This window comes from Ranitomeya imitator, chromosome 1 (genome assembly GCF_032444005.1).
Source record: "Ranitomeya imitator isolate aRanImi1 chromosome 1, aRanImi1.pri, whole genome shotgun sequence".
NCBI lineage: Eukaryota > Metazoa > Chordata > Amphibia > Anura > Dendrobatidae > Ranitomeya > Ranitomeya imitator.
This window is the reverse complement of record NC_091282.1, coordinates 520328617-520350347: the sequence shown is the minus strand read 5'-3', so window position 1 is coordinate 520350347 and position 21731 is coordinate 520328617. Positions and strand designations below refer to the sequence as shown.

General features: G+C 44.4%; 1 protein-coding gene across 1 annotated transcript in view; it reads right to left on the bottom strand.

The window, feature by feature from the left end:
• TDRD7 (tudor domain containing 7) overlaps positions 1–21731 on the bottom strand; it is a 161333-nt gene that overhangs the window by 97505 nt on the left and 42097 nt on the right. The window contains exons 5-6 of the mRNA XM_069766726.1: positions 16406–16491; positions 3443–3651 (exon numbers count right to left, since the gene is read on the bottom strand). Coding sequence (XP_069622827.1) covers positions 3443–3651; positions 16406–16491 — 295 coding nt within the window. The remainder of the gene's footprint in view (positions 1–3442; positions 3652–16405; positions 16492–21731) is intronic.

Genomic DNA, 21731 nt, shown 5'->3' with positions numbered 1-21731 from the left:
GAAACTGGACTTGGGCTCATCGAATACATCCTGAAAATCAGACAAAAACTCGGGAATTTCAGAAGAGGAAGAAGAGGAGATTGACATCAAGGAAACATCATTATGAACCCCCTGACAACCCCAACTAGTCACAGACATGGACTTCCAATCCAACACAGGATTATGTACCTGCAACCACGGAAAACCCAGCACGATAGCATCATGCAAATTATGCAACACCAGAAATCGACAATCTTCCTGATGGGCTGGCGACATGCGCATGGTCACGTGTGCCCAAAACTGGGGCTTATTTTTAGCCAAGGGTTTAGCATCAATGCCCCTTAAAGGAATAGGGTTCTGCAAAGGCTGCAAGGGAAAACCACAACGCCTGGCAAGCTCAAAGTCCATTAAGTTCAAGGCGGCGCCTGAATCCACAAACGCCATGACAGAAAATGATGACAATGAGCAGATCAAGGACACAGAAAACAGAAATTTAGGTTGTACAGTACTGATGGTAAATGAACTAGCGATCCTCTTTGTCCGCTTAGGGCAGACTGAAATGACATGAGAAGCGTCGCCACAATAATAACACAACCCATTCTGACGTCTGAATCCTTGTCTTTCCGTTCTAGACAGAATCCTATCACACTGCATTGGCTCAGGAATCTGCTCTGAGGACAACGCCACAGTGCGCACAGTTCTGCGCTCCCGCAAGCGCCGGTCAATCTGAATGGCCAGAGACATAGAATCACTCAGACCGGAAGGCGTGGGAAACCCCACCATAACATCTTTAATGGATTCAGAAAGACCCTTTCTGAAAATTGCCGCCAAAGCAACATTATTCCATTTAGTCAACACAGACCATTTTCTGATTTTCTGACAATACAATTCTGCCACCTCTTGACCCTGAGACAAGGCCAACAAGGTCTTCTCAGCTTGATCCACAGAATTAGGTTCATCATATAATAATCCTAAAGCCTGAAAAAAGGAATCTACATTAAGCAAAGCCGGATTCCCAGATTCCAGGGAAAACGCCCAATCCTGCGGGTCGCCACGCAGCAGGGAGATGACGATTTTAACCTGCTGAATGGAATCACCGGAGGATCGAGGTCTCAAAGCAAAAAAACAGTTTACAGTTGTTTTTAAAACTCAAAAATTTGGACCTGTCACCAAAAAACAAATCAGGAGTAGGAATCTTCGGCTCTAAAACAGGAGTCTGAACAATATAATCAGAAATACCCTGTACCCTAGCAGCAAGCTGGTCTACACGAGAAGCCAATTCCTGAACATTCATGCTAGCACTAGGCTCCTCAGCCACCCAGAGATAAAGAGGGAAGAGAAGATAAAGCAGACTATAGAAAAAAAATGGCTCAACACCCTTCTTCCCTTCTTCTGAGATGCATTTAACTCATTATTGGCCAGTTGTACTGTTATGATCCGGTGACCTTGGAGCAGCATGAAAACTTTCACTGGAGTAGGTGGTAACTATACTGACCGCAAATTTTGATCTTAACACCGCAACTAGAAGTAGCCGTGGGGTGTACCTAACAAGCCCTAGACACCTCGTCACAGCCGGAGGACTAAATACCCCTAAACATGGAAATAGGAATTCTACCTTGCCTCAGAGCAGAACCCCAAAGGATAGGCAGCCCCCCACAAATATTGGCTGGGAGTAGGAGAGGAAAGACAAGCACAGGCAGAAAACAGGATTTAGCACATGAGGCCACTCTAGCTAAAATAGGAAAGGATAGAACAGAGTCCTGTGCGGTCAGTATTAAAACCCATCCAAAAAAATCCACAGCAGATTATACAAAAAATTCCTCCATCTAACTAAACACGTGGAACGTATATCTGCAACTCCAGAGACTTCTACACTCAGAGCAGGAATACAATCAAAAAACAAGCACACAGCTTGTGTGCCATAGAAAAAGAAAAAGACACTTATCTTTGCTGAATTGGCAGCTAAGCAGGAGAAGCCAGACAGGGATCCAACACTTCCCAAGAAACATTGACAACTGGAAAGGACTAATGAGTCCTGAAAACCTAAATACCCCAGTCAGAATTGCAATTAGCAGATACACCTGTCCAGGACTGCAGGCCAGGGACAACTGCATTACCACCTACAACCACCGGAGGGAGCCCAAAAGCAGAATTCACAACACCTACCCCAGTATGCAGCTTTGTTCAGCAGGTCAGAAAGTAGAAAGAGATCCTGTGCTGTTGCTACTGTTTGGACAGTCCTCAATCCATCGTCCCTTTGGAGGTGGAGAGGAACCGTCCGCCTCCTTGTACCATCCGCTTTTAATAGTTGTGGTGCAGTGGGGGTTGCTCGGACGCCACGCTGGAAAGTGCCTCTGAACAGCCGAGGGTAAAACCTGGTGGGCAGGGCTGGATGTCTGCCATTAGGCCTGGCTGCAGAAGGGGATACTGGAGGTGACACTCCAATGCTCGTCTGATAAGGGAGCGGGGAGATCGGTGCCCTTGAAGGGGCCCGTCGCCCCTAGAATCAGCTCAGGCAGTGGCATCCCACGTTGCAGGAGAGGATACGGAGAGGTAAAACTCCCGTGCTCACCTGTTGTTGGTTCGGAGAGATCGGAACATGAAAAAATCTGTCGCCCCATTCATCCAGTGTAAAGGTAAAAAGAGTTTTTGGGGTGTGAATGGCAGACCCTTCTGTGTGCCTCCTACGGACACTAAGCAAGAACTGGTTAGCTGAGAGCCAGCAGGAGGGTGTATACTGCAGAGGAGGAGCTAACTTTCTTTGTATCACTTAGTGTCAGCCTCCTAGTGGCAGCAGCATACACCCACGGTCTGTGTCCCCCAATGAGGCGAAGGAGAAATTTTGCGTTTGCGTTCGCATGGGTAAAATATTACCAAAGATACTCTTGTGAGATATCTGGTGAAAGCCTGTACAGTTCTGAGAAGAATGGTGTTTATTTTGTTAAATGTAAAGGCAGGCAACACCGAAATTCGCACTTTTTCCGAACTTTGAAAATCATTAAAAAAAAAAAAAAAATTCTAGAATTTTTCTTCCTTCACATTTTGCATTCTCTGACACACTATTACCAGATAACAAAATCTCAAAAGAATTAGAAGTAAAGTTAAAAATCATTGGTTCACTTGACATGGAATGACCCATGTACACCAAAATGGTATCAATAAAAACATCAGCTTGGCACGCAAATAATAAGCCCTCACCCAGCCCCAGATCCTGAAAAATGGAGAAGCTATGAAGAAAAAAAAAAAACAAAAAAAAAAAAAAAAACACATGGCCATATTGAACGTAAAACAAAAAAAAGGGCTCTGAAGAGTAGCAAAAAACAGAACCTTGAATAGAAAAACCCAAGATGGTGAAGGGGTTAAAGACCCACAGTAGCACCAATCTTGATACATTCCAGGATTCAGTGCAGTGCGGAGTCGAATTATGATGTTTGACTATACAGAATTACAAGATGTTCCATACCGTGCATAAGTGGCTCCAATTCACAACTTGTTTTAACACTTCACCATCAAGATCTTGCTTGAAGGTCTCCTTGTATATACTTGGCAGTTTGGCTAAAAGAATACCATGGCTGTGTTTGTTAAACAGATCTCGCAGGTTGCCCTGTATTATGGGAAGGTTAGGTTGAAAACTGCCAAGCAGAGGAGCTTTGCTTGAAGAGATCAAGTTTGCTAAAACAGACAATGAAACAGTTAAATCACGGAACACGGACGTGTTATTAAATACTAATAAGAAATAATTCAAACCTGCTCATTTCAGCAGGACCATCGCAATGACTATGGAGTCCTCCCAACTTGTCTGACATTAAAACGTGGGAGGTACAAGTGCTTCTCACAAAATTAAAATATTATCAAAAAGTTAAATTTATTTCCGTTCTTCAATACAAAAAGTGAAAACCGTGATCTATTTCAAGTGTTTATGTCTTTTTATGTTGATGATTATGGCTTACAGCCAATGAAAACCCAAAAGTCATGATCTCAGTAAATTAGAATACTTTATAACACCAGCTTGAAAAATTATTTTAAAATCCAAAATGTTGGCCTACTGATTTGTATGCTCAGTAAATGCACTCAATACTTGGTCGGAGCTCCTTTTGCATCAATTACTGCATCAATGTGGCGTGGCAAGGAGGCGATCAGCCTGTTGCACTGCTGAGGTGCTATGGAAGCCCAGGTTGCTTTGATAACAGCCTTCAGCTCGTCTGCATTGTTGGGTCTGGTGTCTCATCTTCCTCTTGATAATACCCCATAGATTTTCTATGGGGTTAAGGTCTGGGCAGCAAACTCGCCTATCAAGCACAGTGAATGGCCTTTTCATAATCCTTTCAAGGTTGTGGTTATCCCGGTTGCTCGAGCACCTTTTTCTAACACACTTTTTCTTTCCACTCAACTTTACATTAATATGCTTGCATACAGCACTCTGAACAGCCAGCTGCTTTAGCGATGACCTTTTGTGGCTTACCATCCTTGTGGAGTGTGTCAATGACTGCCTTCTGGACATCTGTCAAGTGAGCAGTCTTCCCCATGATTGTGGAGCCTACTGAAACAGGCTAAGACCTTTTTAAACGCATAGGATGCCTTTACAGGTGTTTTTTCTTATTCAAATTTACTGAGAAAATGACTTCTGGGTTTTATTGGCTGTAAGCCATAATCATCAACATTAACAGAAACACTTGAAATAGATCACTGTTTGTGATGACTATAGAATATATGAGTTTTCACTTTTTGTATTGAAGAACTGAAGAAAATTAACTTTTCGATCATATTCTAAATTTGTGAGAAGCACCTGTATATATTTCATGCAATGATTTTTGTGTTATTCGCATTACACTACACGCCTCCAATCAAAAATGCATGCATGCTCGGCCAACCTGTGTAGCTTTTCTACACAAGGTTTGGAAGATATAGCAGTTGGTCAAACACTTGCTCGGTTATCTAAGGTATATAAGCAATTCATAAACTTCTGTTAGTGAAGACTTATCACGCTAAATATTCAAATTCTGGATCAATTTGTGGTTTTTAATATGCATTGAAAAATCTCTTTTCTCATAGGATTCATTGGTGCATGGAGAGAACATGGGTGTTTACTGATGCCAATAAACAGAAAAAATGAGTTCCTCACATGCAGCTGGGCCAGGGAGCTTTGATCTTCTATCAGTTTGGTGAGCAAGGGAAACGGTAGGCTGACTTAAAGGGGCTGTCCCCAAATAAGATTAGGAATATTAGGATAGAGAATATATATTTTTCCATGGAGAATATATATATAATATATATATATATATATATATATATATATATATATATATATATATATATATATATATATATATATATATATATTCTCCATGGAAAAATTGCTTATGAGACCTGTCACCACAGGAAAAAGAAAAAAAAACAAGGGTATGAGTCCAATACATTGTACAGCTGAAATTTCTGTTTTGGAAGCTCGCGTCTCCGCAAGAGAAATTGACATACTGTGGTCTGGAGAGAGCCGCATGTCCGTCTCAGTGGGAGATCCGCGGGCATCTGTGGTCACAGGATTTCTTGAAATCCCATCCAGTATGCTGTAAGGGTTGGACGCTGCACAAGTACACAGCGTCCAACCCGCAGCATTTACTGATCGTGTGAACATAACCTGCAAATTAATTGCTTTATTATGAAGGCTGGCACCTGCACGTAGTCGAACACTGCGGGGAGAAAATTAACTATTCTCCCTTGCAGCATTCTTGTTTTAGTCACAGCTCTGAGAATACAAAGCGGCAGCTGTAACCATGCTGGGGGCCAAGGGTGCGGTTACAGCCGCCCCTCTGTAAAGTCAGAGCTGTGACAGAACCAGCACTGGCACTGCCTCCGTGACTGAAACCACACCATGATTCTGAATTGGGGCTGTCGTCAGTCAGGGATGGCGGTGTTATTTCAGTTGGGAGGTGGAACCGGCGTGAGGTCAGTCACTGCTCCAAGTATACAGAGAGGAAGCTGTAACTGTGCTCCTAGCCCTGGCTGACACTTGTCGTGCATTATGGTTGACTGACAGCCAGGGTTGGGGCGCAGTTACAGCCACCGCTCTGTATACTCAGAGCTATGAGAGAACCAGAGGCGTCACTGCTCCAGTGACTGAAAGGGGAACGCTGCAGAGAGAATAAAGTCCATTTTCTTCCCTCTTCGTTCAGCTAAGGGCACGTGCCAGGCAGGTTAAGAATGTCATTAAACTGCAGGTTAATATTTTTCTGGTGACATGTTCCCTTTAAGTAGTTACAAAAGAAGAGCCAAAAACCGATTTGTCGGATTCTTTAGATAAACATTGTATGTTGATGGTAAACTAGAGGATTTGGATAAGCGAGATACGGTAGGAATGGATGACCATTTAGAAAGATCAGCAGAAGAATGTCCAAATGTTTAAGCTTTGAATATGCCTCTTTGGGTGTTTCCATTGCCTGGTCGGGACCTCAAACTTCATAAAGTTACTGATGTTTCTGAGGTTGTATTTTATTCTCTTGAAGCTCTGAATGTTATTAGCCTGAATAAAGCTGTAAACCAAGTGTCTAATTTTAGAGGCATGGTCGATGTCCATTTAGAATTCTGAATAAGACGGTCAGGAGAGGGAGAGCGGGTTGTAGAAAGTGCATAGAAAAGAATGACAAAAGGGGCCGCAGAGAAAGACAGAGCTTGGAAGCCTGTTTCGTGTGCGTGATCTGCCATGCCAAGAGGTCTCAGCTTGTGGTTCTAACTAAATCTGGGAAGTGGCAAGAGTACCAGTGGTGGAAAAAAAAAGTGAAAATAAGCTTTATCGTGTAGTATATAGACAGTTGCGCCTCACTGATTTAGCTAGGATTCAAGTCAGTTTGACCAATGGAAGATTCAGAGAAAAAGGAAATAAAAGGATCCATTGGCTAATTTCTGGTAAAAAGGTTCAGATCTTTATTTCACATGATTAAAAACTAATTGTCCAGACAATGGGCACTTTTTTAAATTGTGTGCACAATTAGTTTTTAATAATGTGAAATAAAGATCTGAACCTTTTTTACCAGAAATTAGCCAATTGATCCTTTCCCCCCCCATCTCTACCAGTGGTGGTAGTGGTGATCAAGTAGACGCTCCACAACAGTATCTAGGGATTGGGAAACTGGTTTGTTTAGACACCAACTGAGTTAATAGGTTAGGAAAAGCACTGTACTGTTGCGAGGAGGAAGGCTCTGATGCGGCCTTAACTGGGGTGGGGGGCATGCACAGGCAGAACAGATCAAATCAGGCTAGTCTGAGCGGAAAAGGTACGTGCACAACAGGTAAGGATGGATGGGTGCCATGGCTGGCATGGGTGCTCTTCCCTCGAATCAGATATGGTGAAAGGCAAAAGAAAGGGGGATGACACAGAAAAGTGAGTGCCTTCTACATAATCCTAAAAACTAGTTTAGTCTGTTGCCAGTAGTAGGTGGGTGTACCCTTCATAGCAGTTGACTTTCTGCTATTAGTGTAAGCCACAAGGTGGCAGCAGCCAACACTGAGCACTGTGACCCCTGACAATTTTGTGACATTTTTTATGCAGCCTGTGTCACAAAATCGCTGGGGGAACACAGCCCTCCGTGCAGAACAAAGGTACAAGAGGCAAGTATGTGGGTTTGTGTTTGTTTTTTTAAAACTTTATACTGTACACTGGAGGCATAAACGACGCATGCGGAAGCATCCGCATACAGCCAAACGACCTGCGTACCTAATGTTAAAGATAGGTACGCAGGCCGCATGCAGGCAGCATGCAGAAGTAGGTGGAGCTAACGGCTGAGGTGCGGCCGAGGGCGGGGCTTCACAGAGGAAGTCCGCAGCTCCTCAAAACGCTAATGTGAAACCGGCCTATGACCTGTAAGCCCATATTGATGGCATTGGAGGGCTGATCCTAATGACAGATTCCTTGAAATCAATGATTAATGCCAAATACACTAACGGATTTGAAAAAAATATATAAATAAATTATACAAGTATACTTTACACATACACATTGCTCAAAAAGATAAAGGGAATGCTTAAACAACACAATGCAACTCCAAGCCAATCACACTTCTGTGAAATCAACCTGTCCAGTTATGAAGCAACACAGAATGTGAATCAATTTCTCCTGCGGTTGTGCAAATGGAACAGACAACAGGTAAAAATGATAGGCAATTAGCAAGAAAACCCCTATAGAGGAGTGGTTCAGCGGGGAATGACCACAGACCATTTCTCTGTTCTCATCCTTTTTGGTTGTTTTGGTCACTTTTGCATTTTGTCACTGCTCTCATCCCTAGAGGTACTGTACAGTAGCATGGGGCGGGTCTACAACCCACAGAAGTTGCTCAGATTGTGCAGCTTATCCAGAATTGTTCATCAATGCGAGATGTGGAAAGAAGGGTAGCTGTGTCTGTCAGCAGTGTCCAAAGCATGGAGAAGATACGAGGAGACAGGCCAGTACACCAGGAGATATGGATGGGCAAAATTACCTCCAGCAGGCCACGAACATCCATGTGTCTGCTCAAACTGTCAGAAACAGACTCCATGAGGGGGTATGATAGCCTGACATCCACAAGTGGGCAATTGGCATTTGCCAGAGAACATCAAAATTGTCAGATTCAACATTGGCGCCTTGTGCTCTTCACAGATGAAAGCAGGTTCACACTGAACACGTGAAAGACATGACAGTCTGGAGACACTGTGGAGAACGCTCTGCTGCCTGTAACATGCTCTAGCATGACCAATTTGGCAGTAGGTCAGTAATGGTGTGGAGAGGCATTTTTCTTTTGAGGTCCGCACAGCCCTCAATATGCTTGTCAGAGGTACCCCGACTGCCATCTGGTACCGGAATGAGATCCTCAGACCCATTGTGAGATCATGTGCAGCTGCACTGGGCCCTGGGTTCCTTCTGATGCATGACAATGCTAGGCCTCTTATGGCTGAAATGTCAGCAGTTCCTGTATTATGAAGGTATTGATGCTATGAACTGGCCTGCCTGTTCCCCTGACCCGAATACAAATCAAGCACATCTGGGACATCAAGTCTCATTCCATCCACCAATGCCATGTTGCACCGCAGACTGTCCAGGATTTGTCTGCTGTTTAATCCAGGTCTGGGAGGAGATCCCTCAGGAGAACATCCGTTGTCTCATCAGAAGCATGTGCAGGCATTGTATGGAGGTCATACAGGCACGTGGAGGCCACACATACTACTGAGCATCATTTTCTTGTCTTGAGGCATTTCCACTTACCGTATATACTCGAGTATAAGCTGACCTGAGTATAAGCCAAGACCCCTAATTTTGCCACAAAAAACTGGGAAAACTTAATGAATCGAGTATAAGCCTAGGGTGGGAAATGCAGCGGCTACCAGTAAATTTAAAAAATAAAAATCGATACCAATAAAAGTAAAATTAATTGAGACATCAGTAGGTTGTTTTTGAATATCCATATAGAATCAGGAGACCCATATAATGCTCCATACAGTTCATGATGGCCCCATAAGATGCTCCATACAAAATACGTCCCATATAATGCTCCATGCAGTTTATGATGGGCCCCATAAGATGCTCCATATTAAAATATGCCCCGTATAATGCTGCACAAATGTGGATTATGGCCCCATAAGATGCTCCATAGACACATTTGCCCATATAATGCTCCACAAATGCTGATTATGGCCCCATAAGATGCCCCATAGAAATACTTGCCCAATATAATGCTGCACATAGCCCCATAATATACTCCATAGAGATATTTGCCCCGTATAATGCTGCACAAATGCTGATTATGGCCCCATAAGATGCTCCATAGACTAGTATGCCCCATATGCTGTAGCTGTGATTAAAAAAAAAAAAAAAAATATGACATACTCACCTAATAATAATCTATAGTTTTTATTTATTTTTTATATAGCTCTAACATATTCCGCAGCGCTTTACAGTTTTCACACATTATCATCACTGTCCCCAATGGGGCTCACAATCTAAATTCCCTATCAGAATGTCTTTGGAATGTGGGAGGAAACCGGAGTACCCGGAGGAAACCCATGCAAACACGGAGAGAACATACAAACTCTTTGCAGATGTTGTCCTTGGTGGGGTTTGAACCCAGGACTCCAGCGCTGCAAGGTTGCAGTGCTAACCACTGAGCCACCGTGCTGCACCTCTCGTCCCTCAGGCACCCGGAACTTGCTATGGTCACCTGTCTGCGTTCCACCGTCGGGCGCCGCCGTCTTCCGCGTCCTCTGCACTGACTGTTCAGGCAGAGGGATGCGCGCACACTAATCGCGTCATCGCGCCCTCTGACCTGAGCGTCACTGCAGAGGACGCGGAAGATGGAGCAGCGCCCGACGGTGGAATGGGGGACAGGTGAATATTGCGCACTGCCCGCGTCATACTCACGGGCTCCTGGCGCGGTCCCTGCACGTCCCTGGTTCTCCTGCTTCTGCCTGTGTTGAGCGGTCACATGGTACCGCTCATTACAGTAATGAATATGTGGCTCAAACCCTATGGGAGTGGAGTCGGGTCCATATTCATTACTGTAATGAGCAGTACCATGTGACCGCTCAATACAGGAAGAAGCTGCTGGCGCCGAACCAGGGACGTGCAGGGACCTTGCCAGAAGCAGGTGAGTATTATTAGACAGCTGCCGCTCCCCCTCCCCTGCCGACCCCTGGGAATGTCTCAAATATAAGCCGAGAGGGGCAATTTCAGCCTAAAAAACGGTAATTAATCTTACCGATAATTGTATTTCTAGGAATCCATCCTGACAGCACCATGGAGGACGTCCTTCTTATCCGCAGTGGGACAGGAAACACGAGAGTTTAAAAGGACCCTCCCCCTTCCACCCTTCAGTGATTTTCCAAAGTAACACATCTGGATGGATGCAAACAGAAAATTTATTTTGAACATAACAAGTTTAACACAAATGTTACTTCACATAAGTATAACACATATTTGCATTAGGAAGGGAACTATCCGTGCTGTCAGGATGGATTCCTGGAAATACAATTATCGGTAAGATTAATTACAGTTTTCCAGGTCACCACCTGACAGCACCATGGAGAAGTACCAAAGGAGACTTCCTAGTTCTAGGGTGGGACTACCGCTTGAAGCACCTTCCTGCCAAAAGCTAATTGAGAAGAGACTACGTCTAATTTGTAGTGTTTTGAAAAGGTGCTAATATTAGACCAAGATGCCGCTTTGCAAATCTGATCTACTGAGGACCCCCTTTTTCTGCCCAAGACGCGGCCATAGCCCTGGATGAATGAGCTTTAAGGCTATCTGGAGGATCTTTTCCCTGCGCCTGATAGGCCATGGCAATAGTGGATCTTATCCACCTGGCAATAGTAGATTTTGATGCTTTCTTTTCCTTATTAGGACCCCCGTACAGGACAAAAAGATTACTATCCTGTCTCCAGGCCCTAGTCATGTCCAAGTATTTCAGCACCATCTCCCTGACATCTAAGTTATGGAAGAAGGCTTCTTTTTGATTTCTAGGAAACTGGCAAAAAGACGGAAGAACAACCTCTTGGTTAATATTTGACACTGAAGCTACCTTGGGAAGAAAGCCTGGGGTCAAGCCTCAAAACCAACCCATCATCAAATATCTGTAGATACGGGTTCTGGATGGATAGGGCCTGAAGTTCCCCCAATCTTTTGGCTGATGTAATGGCCACTAAAAAAACTGCTTTTAGGGAAAGATTAGCAATATTTATCTCCTTCTCTATATCAAAGGGCTCTTTGCATAAGACATTAAGGACTAAATTAAGGTCCCAGGGAGGGACAGTCTTCCTGATTAGGGATTTCAGCCTCGAGACCGCTCTAGAAAACCGAGCGATCCAAGGGTGGGCAGCAAGGGAAGAGTCATAAAATACGCTGAGGGCTGCAATTTGAACCTTCAAAGTACTCGGTCTGAGCCCCTTCTTGAACCCCTGTTGTAGGAAATCAAGAATCCTGGGTATGTTAGGGTGATCAACATCGATTGTTGTGTCTCCACAAAAACTGCAGAATTTCTTCCAGGTTCTGAGGTATATTGCTGAAGTCACTGGCTTCCTACTTGCTTGTAGAATGGAAATCACTCCTTCTGAAAGGCCTCTTGCCCTTAGGATCTGCCGTTCAGGATCCAAGCTGCTAACCGCAGCTTTTCTGGGTTCTGATGCAGGATCGGACCCTGAGAAAGTAAGTCCCCCCTGACTGGAAGATGGTAAGGACTGTCCACTGCCAGCTTCTTTAGAAGGGGGAACCAGCTCCTTCCGGCCCAGAAAGGGACCACCAGGATCACCCGAGCTCTGTCCTCGCAAATTTTCCTGAGTACCCTTGGTACTAATGCCAGAGGGGGAAAGGCGTATAGCAGACCCGAGCTCCACGACAGAGAGGGTATCTACCCCTGCTGGATTCTCTTGAGGATTTAGTGAGAAAAAGGTTCTTATTTTTGCATTCCTTCTGGTTGCGAATAGATCCACGGTCGGGGTTCCCCAGCGCTGACACAGGATATCAAAAATTCTGCTGTTCAGTTCCCATTCTATGGGCGATAGTTTTTCTCTGCTCAGAAAATCCGCAACCTGGTTCTTTGAGCCTTCTAAGTGAACTGCTGAAATCAAAAGTACTGATCTTTCTGCCCATGCGAAGATCTGATCCGCCAGATGTTGTAGCTTTGGGTGCCTCGGGCCCCCCTGATGGCGAAGGAAAGCTACCGCCGTCGTGTTGTCCGAGTAGATCTTTAGATGTCTGTTCTTTAATAGGGTCCGAGCTGAACACAAAACATTCCAAACCGCCTGTAGCTCTCTGTGGTTTGAGGAATTGTTGCTCTCTTCCGAATTCCATTGTCCCTGGTAGTATCTTCCGAGTACCTGGCCGCCCCAACCTTGTTGGCTTGCGTCCGTGGTTACCGTGACTGCTGGGGTCTGGATCCATGGGACCCCCACCTGAAGGTTCTCTGACACCATCCACCATCGTAGGGATTTCCTGACTCGATAGGATAGGACAAACTGTCTGTCCAACGAAGACTGTCTTCTGTCCCATGTTGTTAGAACTGCTCTCTGTAATTGACGGGAATGGAATTGGCTCCAGCTGACCCATGGGATACAGGCTGTCATTAGGCCTAGGATCTTCATTGCATCTCTTATTGTTACCCGAGTTCTTGCAAACTGTCAAACCTTCTTTATCAGGTCTAACCGCCTTTTGTCCGGAAGAAAAGACTTCCTGATCTTCGAGTCTAGTATTACACCTAGAAACTGTCTCCTTGACCTTGGGATTAAGTGTGATTTCTCCCAGTTCACCACCCAACCTATATTCTGCAGTGTGGAGATCACCAATCGAGAATCGATCTTGAGTTGCCTTACTGAGTCTGCCACTAACAGGAAATCGTCCAGATATGGTATTATAATGATATCTCGCTTCCTTAGGTAAGATACGATCTCTATGATGAGTTTTGTAAAAACTCTTGGAGCCGATGCCAGTCCGAATGGAAGGCAACGGAATTGATAGTGGAAGACTGAACCCTCTTTTTCTATCGCGAATCTTAGGTACTTTTGATGGTGTGAAAAAATTGGAACGTGATAATACGCACTTTTTAGGTCCAAAGTGCACATTACCACGTCCTTCCCTAATAGGGGAATTGTGGAGCGAATGGACTCCATCTTGAATCTCTTGTACGATAGCCATCTGTTTAGCGGCTTGAGCTTTATAATGGTTCGGGATTCTCCTGACGGTTTTATTATAGAAGAGAGACCCGGGTAGTGACCTGTTCCTATTTGGTGAGGAGGTACGGGAGATATTGCCTCCATCCGGAGGAGATCCTGAATGTCTGACCACATTGGTGAGGCTGAAGAGAGACGGGCGTTGGAAATGAAATATCTTTCTGGGGGACGAGATTCGAACTCTATCCTGTACCCCTGAGATATAACCTGAAGGACCCACGGATTTGAGGTAATTTTCCTCCACTCCCCCAGGTAATTCAACAACCGACCCCCTACCCTGGTGGCGTCAATTCCTTCGGAACTCAGACCTAGGATTTGAGGGACCTGGATCCCTATTCCAGTTCCTATTTTCTCCCCCTTTCTGATAACTCCATCTCCCCTGTTTACCTTTACCCCTATAGTCTGATCTCTGACTGTAATAGGGTCTACGAAAGGGCTGGAATTTTTTCTTTTTCTCTTCTGGAAACCCCTTCTTTTCATCAGAAGCCTTCACCAGAATGTCATCTAATACAGGCCCAAAAACTCGGCCCCCTGAAAAGGGAATGGAACATAATTTGTTCTTAGACGGGACATCTCCCGACCAGCTCTTTAACCATATGGCCCTACGGGCTGCATTAGAGATTGCCCTCTAGCTGTGAACCTGAGAGATTCCGCCGTAGCATCTGCAAGAAACCCCGTGGCTAGTTTAAAGTAAAGGGATAGCATTGATGATAGTCTCCCTAGAAGTTTTGGCTGACAATTGATCCTTTAAATCGTCAACCCATAGATGCATAGCTCTCGCCACAGATGTCGCCGCTATATTTGTGCGGATCACTGCGGCCGAACTTTCCCAAGCTTTCTTAAGGAGACCATCTGCCTTTCTGTCCATGGGCTCCTTTAAATTCGAGGAGTCCTCGAATAGTATGGCAGTTCTCTTAGACACCTTCGCTAGAGGGATATCAATTTTTGGTGTATCTTCCCAGTCTTCTCATGGTCAAAAGGAAGACGGAGCCTAAAGTCTCTCGGGATCGATATCCTCTTCTCTGCCTCCTCCCACTCTTCCAAAATCATTGAGCTGCGGGAAGAGGTGAAGAAGGGGTCAGTAGCTGAAATCTCTGAGCAAAGCCGAGACTGAACTCGGACTCACCGAATGTGGGCATTAACCGGAAAGACCTTTCAAGTCTGCGAACGCAGCCCCCCGAACATCTCATCTTGGACGGAGAGAGAGGTCGAAGGCTCTTTAACCTGCATAGTTTGCCTGACCGCACCCAGCAGCTCATCGATATCGTTGGAAAAGAATAGATACTTCTTCCCCTTATGAGGAGGGTCTCTACATACTTCCTCCTCTTCCTCCATATCAGACTCGGATGGACTGTCTTCAGATGACGAATCTGACTCTCTCTGTCTTTTCCTAGACCTGGGAGGATCCTGGAACTCAGACTGGATCGGCTGTGAGGCAGATAGGTTAGATATAGAAGCCTGCACTTCTTCCCTAACCTTAGCTCTCATGCTTGTTATTAGAGAGGCTTGTTCCTCTCCTACAATATGAGCGGTGCAGGACTCGCAAAGAGGCTTCTGCCATGAGGCATTAAGCTTTGTGGCACATACTGGACATCTCTTAGTCCTGCCCGTCTTCTTATCCCCAGATGAAGGACGCCCCTGGAATAGACAAAGGGACCACTACTAGTACCTCTGATAGGGCTATAGGGAGCGCACATTTCAGTGGAGACTCACATGCGTCAGGGAATCCTGCTTCCCCGGGACCTCCACGCTGACAGCAGGTATAGCACTGGGATCCATTACAGCTGCTGCGGTGCCTAGTGCACGCTATCTAGCCACACTTACCTTAAATCCTTTTTGCCTGTGTCCCAGCACTCCCACAGGAGCGACGAGGATGACCGCCCCCTTGCTGCCACAGTGACCCGGAAGTGACGCGGCAGCGGTGAACCGGAAGTTCATTGCCCAGTTACCGCCGAGGAACACTTGGAGTGCAGCGTTCTCTATAGCGTTCTGCCCGTACCCGCCTCCCGCACCGGAACGTCTGCGAAGGGATCACCCTTGCAGAGACCACCTGCAGGTACGCTTGGGAAGTCATCTGAGGTCGAGAGCCCCCACCAGGGGGAAGCGACCTCCTCACCAGGAGCAGCGCTGCACTGGTGTCGCTGAGGGACCCGATTACTTGGGTGTCGGCGATACAGACGTTATCCCGTGGGAAGGAAGAGGCTGAGCCCCCCCGATCCGCACGCTCTGTAGGGACAGCGATCTTTCGTCGTTCCTATCCCCAGTGGGACAGGAAAAACACTGAAGGGTGGAAGGGGGAGGGTCCTTTTAAACTCTCGTGTTTCCTGTCCCACTGCGGATGAGAAGGACGTCCTCCATGGTGCTGTCAGGTGGTGACCTGGAAAAATGGGCTGAAAATTCTCGGCTTATACTCGAGTATATACGGTAAGTTGGATCAGCCTGTAATTCGGAGTATCATTCCAAATCCAGACCTCCATGGGATAATAATTTTGACTTACATTGAACATATTTATGTTTTATTGTTCTCAACACATTCCACTATGTAGTAAAAGATTTGCAACTGGAATATTTCAGTGATATCTAGAAAGTGGTATTTTAGTGTTCCCTTTATTTTTTGGAGCATTGTGTATAATATATCACACACATACAATTTGCAAATATCCTGAGAGATATATAGATATATATCACAAGCGTTAAAAGGGCAGATTGATGGAACAAAGAAAAAAAGACCTTGCCGTTTTCCTACCATTAGAATCTGTGACGGGGTGCTGCACTGTATATTGGTTGACTTCTTTCTGGAAGCGGGGTGGAAGACAGACTTTCTTTTCAGGCCTGTGCAGAGAAGAAAAGTGGAATCCCCATATTGAATAAAATCAACCTTACATTGCTCAGTTCTGCTTACACTACAGAAACTGCTGTAAATGCCTGAAGTCAGAAACTAGCAAACAAAAATCTGCATGTCCGTTATGTTCTGTCACCCCAATAAAACTTAACACTTGCTTTTGTGAGAGATGCGATGTGCAATCAGCTTGTATTCATCTAGTTTCAATGATAAGTAACAGATCGCCACAAATTTCCCCATAGGGATTACTACACAAAAAATGGACAATTAAAGCACGATAGTCATCGCTGCTATTGGATGTGACAAACACAGTGGGAAAACAGATGATTTAAGCAAATGTGCATGCCAAACCAGTCTAGGTCAGCAAGCATCAGCTAAAAGAGAACGGAGTCTGGGAAACACGCATTAACAAAACTGCTACTGAAGCATCCGTGGACTGGTTAACCGACTGGATATAGAACAGAACAAAACCCCTCAGAAAATATATGTTATTAGATTAGACAAAATTCCTTCCAACTCCACGATAAAAACATTGACACCATACATCAGACTGGGGCTGGGATTAACCCCTTTACGCCGAAGCCTGTTTTCACCTTCCTGACCAAGTCAAATTTTACAATTCTGACCACTCATTTTATGAGGTATTAACTTTGAAACGCTTCAATTGATTAAATAGGACTTGAGTTTGTGAGAAAAATAAAATAAAATTATTCGGAAAATTTTTACGCCCTTAAATGAGAGTTATGTCACACAAAATAGTAACTAAATATTTCCTACATTGTCTACTTTACATCAGCGCAATTTTTGAAACTTTTATGAGGTTATAAGTTTTATGGGGTTAAAAGTTGACCAACACCTTATTTTCATAACAAACAAAAATGGTTTTGTAAATTAAGGGCCACATCACATTTGAAGTCACTTTGAGAGGCTTTTATGACAGAAAATATCCAAAAGTGACACCATTCTAACAACTTCACCCCTCCAGGTGCTCAAACCCACTTTCAAGAAGTTTATTAACCCTTCAGTTGTCTCACAGGAGTAAATGGAAAAAAAAATTTGAACATTTAAGATTTTTTTCCCAAAAATTTGTCTTCAGACCCAAATTTCTTTATTTTCACAAGGGAAACCGAAAATGGTCCCCAAAATTTGTTGTGCAATTTCTCCTTGGTACTCAAACTCCATATGTGGTCAAAACCTACTTTTGAGGCACAGTACAAAGCTCGAAGGGAAGAAGCGCTAAACTGTAGTTCATATTTTACTGTTATGATTTGCAGGTGCCATGGCCCACTGGGAGAGATCATTGAGGTGCCAACACAACAAACCCCCCCATAACTGACCCCATTTTACAAACTACACCTCTCAGTGAATTCATCTAGGGGCGCAGTGATCAGATAGACACCACGTGTGTGTCACAGAATTGTATACCATTGGGCAGTGAAGAAAAAATAACATTCATATCAAAAATTTGTTTTAGCCCCAGATTTTAAATTTTCACAAAGAGAAATGGGTAAAAATGGCACCAAAGTTTGTCCCACAATTTCTGGTGAATGTAGAAATACCCCATATGTAGCTGTACAGTACTACTTAGCCAAACGGAGAGACTCGGGAGAGATGGAGCGCTATTTGCCTCCTGGAGTGCAGATTTTCCTAGAATAGTTGCGGACTCCATATAAAGAGCCCCTAATTGCTAGAAGAGCAGAATCCTCTCTAAAGTGACCCCATTTGGGAAATTATAACTCTTGGGGAATTTATCTACAAATGTAGATAGTGATGATTTTGACTCCATGGGTGTTTTCCAGAAACAAGCAGCAATGAATGTTGCTGATTGAAAATTGCAAACTGCCATTGTAGTGACCAGTACATTATGCCCAGCTCATGCTTCTGGAGACATGCATTCATAAATTTGGAGGGCTCTCAACACTACTACAGAAATGCAAACATGTGGATGCTAAATGTGGTTTAGGCACACTGTGGGGCTCTGAAGGGAGGGTGGCATTTGGATTTAGGAGTGCAGAATTGTTTTGGGGGGCAAGGTGCCACAGGGCTTTTCCAGAGCCTTTCTGCTACCAGCAAAGTGGAAGCCTGCTATATATCCAATGACAGATGAAAGACCCAAGAGGGACCTTGTTTTTTTTTTTTGTGGATGGAGTTGAAGCTTTTATTGGGAACATTTTACATAATGCTTGGTCACACTTTTATCTGGCGCTCTACGCTGAGCACTTACTTTGGGGTTTCCATCTAAATCTACGAGTGACTTGATTCAGATGAAACCAGAGGGAGCCATTCACTCTAATGAGGCAGCAGAGTTATTCCGGACTCCATCTGGCCTCTGTTCAGCTGTGTTCTTTTCAAAAGTGCACAAAACTGTGGCCGATTACACTTTTATGCACACCTAATCACATGCCGGAGTCACAGGCCAGACAGCGTCCACACTGACTCAGTCTGCAAGTATTTCAGAGGTTTACATGAAAACCCCGATGTAAGAGCTCAGTGCAGAGTACAGGATAAATGTGAGCCGAGACTCTCTGCAATCTTTGGGAGGCAGAATTAACAAATCAACAGCATGTGAAGAATTTATTTTTTATGACGTTTCTGGTGCAGAATAAGGCCTCTTTCACACTTCCATCGTTTAGGGGCAGGCGCAATGCGTCGTTCTGTGCAAAAAACGCATCCTGCAAAGTTGCCCGCAGGATGCATTTTTTGCACATAGACTTGTATTACCGCACACATTCCATATGTCGTGCACTGGATGCGTCGTTCAAGGGAACGTTTTTTCGTATGTCGGGTCCTGCAATACCTACCGCGCATGATGGCCGGAACTCCGCCCCCTCCTCCCTGGGACTATACAGTGGGCAGCGGACGCGTTGAAACACTGCGTCCGCTGCCCACATTGCACAGAATTTTCACAACGTGTGTCGGTACGTCGCGCCGACGCAGCGACGGCCCCGTTCTGACGGAAGTGTGAAAGAAGCCTTAGTGATTAGGTGACTATTCTTCTGGTCGGTTCGATTACAGATTTACAGCGTTTTTCCCTGTTTGGCTGCTGTCACACACTTAAAAAATACTTACTGTGCATCGCCATATTTAGAGTCCTACATTTTTCCATATATTGGCCGACAGTCATGTGACGGCTTGTTTTGTTGTGAGACGAGTTGACGTTTTTATTGATGCCATTTTTGGCCACAACGCTTTTTTTTTTTGTTTTCCATTCCAATTTTTGGGGGCAGAATTAACAAAAACCAGCAATTCAGGATTTTTTTTATGCTGTTCCACGAGTGGTAAAAGTGATTGCAGTGTTATTCTTGGTGTCAGTACGATTACAGTGATAGCACACAGGTTTGTTTTTTTTAATTAAAAAAAATATATAATTATTATTACATCGCTTCATTCTGAAAGATACAACTTAATTTTCCGCGGATGTAGCTGTATGGCAGACTGTGTTTTGCAGGACAAGATGACAGTTTTAGCTATACCATTTTTATTTACATTAGTCTTTTTTATCGCGTTTTATTCCACTTTTTTTTTTTAGAGATCTGATGAAAAAGCATCTTTTTTACCCCCAATTTTTTTACTTATTAAAAATAAGTAACTTTTTTTCTGTGTTTTTTTTTTTTTACTTTGTCACACTATGGGACTTTCACTTTCATCAGCTTGATCGTTGTTCTAATCCACTGCAACACACGAGCATTGTCAGTGTTGTACTGTCAGTTCTGCACTGACAAGCCCCCTGAAACTGTGCTCTGCGCATGGTGTGAGGGGCTTGCCGTAGCCTGGTGACCCGGATGACATCATGGCGAAAACGGGTCACCATGGCAACGATAGGGCCCCCGTGGGGGCATCAATCGGATGGCAGAGGGAGCATTCTCCTGTCTGCCTTCGAAATGCTGCGATCGATATTGATCGCAGCATTTAGGGGGTTAAAGTGTCAAGAGCTGTATCAGCTGTCAGAATCAGCTAACACCCAGAGGCGAACGAGCGCAGCTACTATGCACACAAAAATCGCCTGGTCATACGCAGTACATCCAACGTCGGTAAGTCCCAGCCGATACCATCAGCTATGGAGGGTTACCAATGTTAAAACTTAACTTTTAATAAGAATGCCCTAAAATATTAGAACCCAACAAACAAACACATATACAAAGTGCTCAAAATAACCAGTGCTCAAAAAATATAAAAGCATGGAACGGTCTCACCACTCAGGACGGACACATGAATATGGTCGACATTTCAGCTAGTGAGGCTGAATCCTCGATACACTTTGGACTGCAAACACAGACAGCCATACCTTGCTGATGGGTACTAAGCCACTGCGGGACCCACTTTGAACTTTGAAATACGGACTTTATATTTTTTTCACTTGGACTTTTGTACCTTGTAGCACATATATTTATTCAAACTCCCCTGATGAGTCTCCTACATCGGTGATGAAACGCGTAGGGAGAAGAGGAAAATTTTTCTACTTACATTCATCTGGTGGCTGTCCATAGCAGGGTCCATTTGGGGCCTGTCCTTGTAAGGACAGGAGTTACACAGGGGTTACAGGGTAGACAGCATCTATGTGCCCCAACCCGCTGATTTTCCCCTGGACCATCACTCTTCATAGCCTCACTGGCTGAAATATCGACCATATTCATGTGTCCGTCCTGAGTGGTGAGACCGTTCCATGCTTTTATATTTTTTGAGCACTGGTTATTTTGAGCACTTTGTATATGTATATGTGTTTGTTTGTTGGGTTCTAATATTTTAGGGCATTCTTATTAAAAGTTAAGTTTTAACATTGGTAACCCTCTCATAGCTGATGGTATCCGTTTTCCCCAGAGGGCGGTGTATAGTGTGGACTAGCCTACACTATTTCTTTTTGCATATAAGTCCCAGCCGACCATGACGTACTGAGTACGTCCAAGGTCGTGAAGGGATTTAAAACTTAAACACAAACTGATCATATTAGCATCCCAATATAGATTTTTCAAAGTACTTTTCTACTACAACTAAGTTGACGATCAGTCATCAATATCAGATTGGTGGGCGCGAAGCACCCACTATGGGTCAGCTGTTCAATGTTGGCTGGATGAAAGCAGTTGCAAAGCTGAATAGGACAGCTCCACAATTTGGTTTAGTGGCCACTGCTCGGTATTGCAGATCAGCTCCTTTTCAATTTCAAACAAATAGAAACCAACCTGCAGTACCCAGCAGCGGCAACTATACCATGACAGAGCTGTGCTGTTCAGCC